Raw genomic sequence first — 7,962 nt, 5'->3', positions numbered from 1 at the left:
CTGCCAAGAATTTAATTCATAAATCCTCGATTTGTGCCCTGCATGCCTTAATCCAGTGCAAAATATTCTTTAAAGTACATTACACAAATGCAAAACTAGCAAGAATTTACTCATCAGTCAGTGATGTTTGCAATAGGTGTGGACAGTCGCCATACCCACATGTTTTGGGCCTGCCCAAAGCTAAGCGAGTTTTGGGGTAACATTTTTAAAATACTTAGTCAAGCATATAATCAGACAATTCTGCCCAATCCATTCTCAGCGATATTTGGCTTCCCTCCAGACCCGGGCCTTTGGAGTTCTTTGAAACAGGCCCTGGCTTTCACTATCCTTTTAGCCCAAAGACTTATTCTATTCAAGTGGAAACTAAGCGTCCCCCCCGTCTCTTGACCAATGGGTTAGAGAAGCTCTTTACAACCTGAAGCTGGAAAAACTCAGATTTTCACTTTAGGGTTCCACCAACAAATTTATGGAGACTTGTAGACTTTTCCTGTCTTTAGTGGGTACCATGACTTTGCTCCCTGATACAGAAGGAAATTAAATTATCTGTAGGCCTTCTCACCTATATCTAGTTATTTTGTTTTTAACCAATATATATTCTTCTTATTATAATTTTTCTATTCTTTGTCATTTATTTATATATTTGTTTAACTTACAATTAACATTACTGTCATTATGTATGTGTGTGTATATATAAACATATTTTTTATTTTATTTTTTTATTTACTTAATGTATTTTTTTTCTCTCTTTTCTTCTCTCTGCCTCCTTTGAAATGTGTGTGGGTGGATGGGTGTGTGTATGTCTTGTTGCTAGAAGTTGCTGCAGGGATTGTCTCTGTTGGCTGTTTGTCTTGTGCTTGGACCTAGAAGGGGGGTGTTCAGGGTGCGTTGGGTTTTGGGATAAATCAGCGTGCACTGCTTTTTCTCTGTTATCTATACTGTGTTTTTATTGTCCTAATGATTGATGCATGTCAAGCTGTTAAATTCAATAAAGAAAGTTGGAATAAAAAGTGATCTGAGTTTATCATTGTTTTGCCTCTTAACTAGTCTTTTGCAACACTGTAGAGCACTGATCTTTTATTCACACCATGTGTCTGCATTCTGCTGCCTGTTTAGTCTGGCCTGACTCCCATCCACGTAGCAGCTTTTATGGGTCACCTGAACATTGTACTGCTCCTGCTGCAGAACGGAGCCTCAGCGGATGTCAGCAATATAGTGAGTAATGGGGAAGGGCAGGGGCAGGAGGTAGCTGAGACAGGGTTTCAGTTACATCTGACACTGTGCGTTACCTACTGTACACAGCGTGGAGAAACAGCGTTACACATGGCAGCCAGGGCTGGCCAGGTGGAGGTGGTCAGATGTCTGCTGAGAAACGGAGCCATGGTGGATGCTCGGGCACGGGTGAGATTCCTTTTGTCACATGTCTTGCACTCATCAATACCCGTGTCATCAATATCAGATCTGCTGTTTGATTAAAAACTGTCATGCTCCCCTCCTCATCCTGTCCAGGAGGACCAGACTCCTCTTCACATCGCGTCCCGTCTTGGGAAAACGGAGATTGTGCAGCTGTTGCTACAGCACATGGCCCATCCTGATGCTGCCACAACCAATGGCTACACCCCGCTCCACATCTCTGCTAGGGAGGGGCAGGTGGAGACCGCCTCGGTGCTGCTGGAGGCTGGGGCTTCCCATTCATTGGCTACAAAGGTGGGTGGTGGGGGAGGCATTTAATCTTTGTCTAGGCAAGGCAAGTTTATTTATATAGCACTTTAAAACAGTACCACTGACCAAAGTGCTGTACAATCACAAGATTAAACAAATAAAAATCAAAATTAAAACACATCAAAACCAACAATGTCTAACTTGATGAGTTGGTCAAGAAATCAGTGTGGATGTCCAGTCTTACCAAATGAATCTACTCTGTCACTTAGGACATGTGTGCTGCTAACGGATTTGACCCAAACACATTAGCTGTTATTATGGGCAAAAACAACAATCTATTTTAAATGCAACAAGCTAACTTTAAATAAAGTTCATGAAAAAGTCTTACAAAACAACCTTAGATACACAACACCTGGGATTATCTTAATTTGTATTTTAAATGCAGTTTTACTGTGTGAACTGCCTTAGAAGAAATTACTAATGCAACTGTAAGAAATTAGCTGTAAGGGTATTCATGGATCTAAAGAAAGCTTTTGACACAATAAATCATGATATCATAATTAAAAAATTAGAACTCTATGGAATTCCGGGAGGAGTTTTGAACTGGATGAGGAGTTATTTAAAGAGCAAAAAACAATTTGTGAAGATGGGAGAGATTGAATCTGATTCTGGAGGTTGTGTGTGGGGAACCTCAAGGGTCAGAACTGGGACCAGTTTTATTTAATTTGTATATAAATGACATAAGCAAAGTGTCTAATGTATTACAATTTGTGTTATTTGCTGATGACACAAATATTCTAGTCTCTGGTGAAAACTTACAACAACTTCTCTCCATAGTCGCCTCAGAAATCAGTAAATTAAATAAAAGGTTTGACGATAATAAATTATCACTAAATTTGGACAAGACTAAAATCATGGTTTTTGGAAACTGTTACAAAAAAGCACAAACTTAAATCCAGCTAGAGGGTGTAACTCTAGAAAGGATATATGTTAAGTTTCTCGGTGTAATAATAGATGACAAAATCAATAGGAAACCTCATATTAAACATTTACAGAATAAACTAAGCAAAAGCATATCAGTCCTGACTAAAGCTAGACATATTCTGAATAATAAATCACTTCATATTCTATACAACTCTCTGATTTTGCCATATTTAACATATTGTCCAGAAGTGTGGGGATTAATTCCAAAAGCTCTTTACATCCACTAAGTATCCTACAGAAATGAGCCATTAGAATCATCCATAATGTTGGTTATTATGAGCACACAAACCCGTTATCCTTAAAATCTAGAATTCTTCGATTTGAAGAGCTGGTGGAATTTAAAATTGCTTAAATTATGTTTAAGGCATCTAATAAACTGCTGAGCTCAAACAGAGCATGTTTTTTGAGAGAGAAGGGGGACATGACGTAAAGGGTCACTCCAACTTAAGGATTTGTAGTTTATGAACAACAAGAAAGAGTTTTTGTATTTCAATTCACGGGGTAAAGTTATGGAGCAAGTTAAATGAGGAGTTGAAACAAAGTCAAAATTTAATACTATTTAAAAGGAAATATAAGGAGGTCATTTTCACAAGATATAGAAATATGGGTGAGCACTAATGTGTATATGTAAATTGAGGCTAACGCATATGAGTGTGGGTATGGATGTATGCATGTATATACTTGGACATATGTAAACCCAGATGAAATGGAAAATTAATTAACCTGTTTATTTTTATTTTTGATTTATTAATCAGGGCCCATCTGAAAATATTGTATGAGTTTATGGGTTATGAGTTCATAAGTTTCTTACTTCTTCCTACTCCTTTTCGAGCATGTTAAGATGACTGGTACAAAAATGTGTCTTTTACATTCCTTGTTCTTGTGCAGGATTTTATACTATCATGTTCAAAATAAATAAAACTTACTCCTGTTAGATCTTACATCACAGGCCCAGTGTTCTGTGGGCCAACACACCTTTAGCTCTCTTAGCATCCGCACCACAGCATTTTATTCAGGCTCAGGTCTTGACTTTGACTGGACCCATTTAGTCTGAACCGCTACAAGAACAAATTTGTTCCACTTTATCAAAACCTTTAATAGCAACAAACACTAAAATATGGCTGTAGGTGGAGATCTTAAAGATTTTAAACTGTGTTATTATGTTTCTGTTATGTACTGGTATTTTTTTTTGTTTGTTTTAGAATGTATCCAGTGCAAAGTGTTGAGTTAAGGTTAAGGGTGCTGTGGTGGCGCAGGGGCAAAGCACAACCCACTTATTGAGGCCTTAGTCCTCATGTCAGTGATTGCAGGTTCAATTCCCAGCCTGGCAACATTTGCTACATATCTTCCCTCTCTCTCATAACTCTCTTTCCTGTCAAACTACTTTCAGATAAAGGCCACTAGAGCCAACAAAACCTTTAAAAAAAGTGTTAAGTTAAGCATTAAATGTGAACCTAACATGCGTATGGATTTTAGACTATGCAGTTGCCAGTGTCTGTGCCCAGTACAAATTTCCTTTGAACAATAAAGCTTATCTCAGTTTAGTGTAGCTTAGTTTAGCTTAGCTTTTCTTCTCTTATATTAGTTTAGCTTAGTTTTTTGTATCTTAGTTTAGTGTAACCGGGTTTTGCTTCACTCCACTGAACCGGGTTGGCCAAAGTAACGCCTCGACTCTGCGTTGTGTAGTTCTTAATGAAGATGATGAGTTTCTAGGTGATAGGGCATTTTATTTCCTGAATGAGAACATATCAGATATGAATCAGTTCAATCAGCTCAGCGTCACTCAGCACACTACAATACTGTTATATTAGCATTTAACTTTAGCACATAGTGTTTTACAGTATTAAAAACACTAAAAGTACAAAAGCTGTTGCCAGGCAATCTAGTAAGTATTCAATACTCTCTATGTGTCTAAGTTAATAAAGATAATGTCTTATGTATTGTTGACGCTTTTCTATGCTGTGTGCTGAAAAATGCAACTCGCCTCTCGTGCAGCTGTCACATACTGGCACTGAGTACAGGAGCCAGCAGCATATAACCAGCCACACAGAGAGGGGGGCGCAAGGACCATGAACTACAGGAGAAGAGATAAAGCCAGGCTTGACATAGTGCCATCAGTTCGCTCTGGCTTTATCCGTTTCACAAAGACCAAACCAGACACAGGAGGTGCGACTATGGTTGTTTTTGTATTAGTTTTCCAATGAAAACTAATAGTGCAGCGTGCCATTAGGTGCCTGTTCTTTATCTGAGTGATTTTACATGAGTCAGACCAAATATCTTTCTTCCATTTGATAGTGGAGTCTTCCACACGTCTCCCATCTCAGCTTCTGAAGCTTGGAACTCCTTTGATGTAGTCAAAGGTGTTCGGATCCCCTCTCTCTGTCCTTCTTGCATGGTCTCTTAGTTTGTGAGGACTAATAGACAAAATTACACATATGTCATATACCTTCTGTATCTTGGTGATGGATTTAACTGAACTCCATGGGATGTTCATTTGTTCAGTGCTTGAGAGATATTTTTATATCAGTGACTAGTTCTCTGCTGTACTCGGAGTGCTCTTTTGTCTTCATGCTGTAATGGTAGCCAGTATTACTAGTTAGCCAGTGAATGGACCTTCCCTACAAAGTTGTCTCTCAGGCCGTCTCCATTCCACTCTTTGTCAGACTGCCAACACCAGTTGGCTGAACTTCCGTTGAGTTCGGTCAGTAACTTTAAATGGGATGAATATTTATTCAATCACTTATTGTCCGTCCATTCATCTGTCTATCCATCGCTCGCTTGCAGTGGGGTCACGAGGGTGCTGCTGCCTATCTGCAGCCATCAGTGGGTGACTGGACAGCCTATCACAGAATCACTTATTGTATTTTACATATTTTATTCCATATCAGTTTTCACATTGACATTAAAGAGTAGGTTTAGTTTTTTTTTTTTTTGTTAAAAACTTCAATCATGATCAGATTTTGTTGATCATGATTGATTTGTAAATGCCATAAAAAGGGTAAAATATCCAATGGTGTAAATACTTTCTATAGGTACTGTGTGAAGGATCCTTAGATAGCATTCTTACTGCGTCTCCAAATCTACATCACTTCTGATGAATGATTGATGGGACCACAAAAAGTTGAAGATGTGAATTGTGTTTGAACCCTGACTTGTTCATCACCATGAAACTTCACCCTGTGTCCAGAACCTTAAGATCTAATAATCAGCTGCTATTGAGAGTTACTCAGACTGCTAAGGGGGTTGGGCTTTCTCCGTTGCCGCTCCTGTTCTCTGGAATAAGCTATCTTTCCAGATTAGATCTGCCCACAGCCTGGATCATTTTAAATTGCATCTTAAAACTTATTTGTATTTGCTGGCATTTAATTGAGGCCTGATACTGTTGGGATGTTTACATTTATTTTATTTAATTATTATTATTATTATTATTATTTTGTATGATTTTTTTCTCTTTTCATCAATTTATTCTATTGTGTTACCGTCTTGGTACAGCACTTTGGTGCAGTTTTGAACCTGTTTATAAAAGTGATATATAAATACATTTGACATTGACATGACAGAGGAGATGTCTTGCTGTTATAATCCTGACTGCATCCTCCTCTGTGGACTACAGTCTGTCGCTTCCTGCTCATTTCAGGGGAGGGAGGAGGGTGTGGCTGTCACTATGGAAACCAATCTGTAGTTTTCATCATTTCACACAAGTGTAAATGGTCATTTCCAAAACTTCTCCTAACAATTCTTGCATTTTTATTTTATTTTATTATTTATTGCTTGTTGTGACCAGAAAGAAGAGTGTTTCTGGTCACCAGTACGTGTGACAGAATCCATGGCCTAACAAAGGTCTGCTCCCAACACGGGCAGGGCTTGCTCATAAACACACTGATCATGTGGTGTCTTCCAACACTGACCTTGTTTGCTTCTTCATACTAAATACATCAGGGCTCCCTCTGCAGGCTGTACAATCAAACTGATTAATATTCCTAAGAATCGAGTCAAGGTGCAAGTTTACCAGCTGAAAGCTAATTTTAATGTAACAGAATAGTCACGCTATATGATAGCAGTTTTATGTAGCTTCCTGTTCTATTCATGCTATCTGAATCTCATCTTTCAGTTTATTCTATTAACATGCTGATATAATATCTGAACATGTCAGAGAGAAGGTAAACAAGAGAAAATCAATGCATCATTAACAGCATTTTGAAAATCCCAAACCTTCCGTTGTTGGAGACACAGAAGTAGACGAGTCATCATAAAACGAGTATTTGGGTGGACAATATGGACCGTTGTATCTCTAAGCTATAACTTTTGGTTTCTTTCTAGGATGATTTAAAATAGCCTTTGACATATTATATATGTGTTTTTAAGAGAAATTCACAATCATAAATCACATTTTACTTTTTGACTTGCTCACAAGGTTCAACCAAGAATCTTTTTTTCATTTTTGTTATTTACCTTGAAGAAATTGATGGACAATTAGTATTTGACAACAGTCATTTAAACTTAACTCCTTAGGTTACTCTGAATTCTTTATTTATTAGTAACAGTTTGCTTATTTATAATAGAAAGATATCCCTTGTGAGCACAGTCTTCAATGCTGCTGAACAACTTGTAGTTTCTTTTGGTGGAGTTGGAGCGTGCTGGCAAGATGTAGTTAACGAGGCAGACTTGGAAAGCCGTCAGGTTTCACAAGATTACTTCACAGAGGAACATGCCTCTTCTGAAATTATAGACTTCTTAGCTTCCAGTGCTTAGAGATATATTTTTTAAACTATTAACTTGTAACAAAAAGTAAGAATAGAATTGTCACTATGGTTTCCCAGTTCTGTTTTTTGTCCTCTCTGCCTGAAGGTTTAGAGGCAGACTTCTAGAGTATTGTCTTCTATTTTCACTGTCCTTCTTTCTCTCCTCTACTCATCTCTTATAAAGGGTTAACACCCTTTATAAGGGTATGTTTCTCCCTAAGTGAACTGTAATATATGTATATACATCATATTGCCAAAAGTATTTGCTCACCCATCCAAATTGTCAGAATCAGGTGTTCCTATCACTTCCATGGCCACTATGGCCATGGAAGTGATACTTGTATAAAGTGACTTTATACAAAAAAAATGTAATTTAAACCTTAATTTTGTGGTAGAAAAACTGTTTCACTCCTTCACCAAATCAGATCAACCACAGCAGCTGATTCTGCTTGTTAATCACAGCAGGAGGCTGACTGACGAGGAGGAGGGTGTAAGCAAAACAAATAAATAAATAACAATAGATCTACCATTTGCATAATCTTGGATCTGTAACATTAATAGTTTAGAAAAAATAAAT

At 37.8% G+C, this 7,962-nt stretch overlaps 1 protein-coding gene across 19 annotated transcripts in view; it reads left to right on the top strand.

Annotated features, from left to right (window-relative positions):
• The first annotated feature begins 1,082 nt into the window (after positions 1–1,082).
• Positions 1,083–7,962, top strand: part of ank2b (ankyrin 2b, neuronal) — a 100,318-nt gene continuing 93,438 nt past the window's right edge. For 13 of the 19 annotated variants that reach the window (XM_015020271.1, XM_015020276.1, XM_015020273.1 and 10 more), the window contains exons 1-3: positions 1,084–1,212; positions 1,300–1,398; positions 1,507–1,704. In XM_015020271.1, coding sequence (XP_014875757.1) covers positions 1,147–1,212; positions 1,300–1,398; positions 1,507–1,704 — 363 coding nt within the window. In that variant the 5' untranslated portion in view covers positions 1,084–1,146. Of the gene's footprint in view, positions 1,213–1,299; positions 1,399–1,506; positions 1,705–7,962 lie in introns of all 19 variants that reach the window. The other 6 variants (XM_015020284.1, XM_015020283.1, XM_015020282.1 and 3 more) reach the window with 2 other exon arrangements.

Source organism: Poecilia latipinna, unplaced genomic scaffold, assembly GCF_001443285.1.
Source record: "Poecilia latipinna isolate Pla-1442-1.1 unplaced genomic scaffold, P_latipinna-1.0 Scaffold2561, whole genome shotgun sequence".
Classification (NCBI taxonomy): domain Eukaryota; kingdom Metazoa; phylum Chordata; class Actinopteri; order Cyprinodontiformes; family Poeciliidae; genus Poecilia; species Poecilia latipinna.
This window is presented reverse-complemented; position numbering and strand designations above follow the sequence as displayed.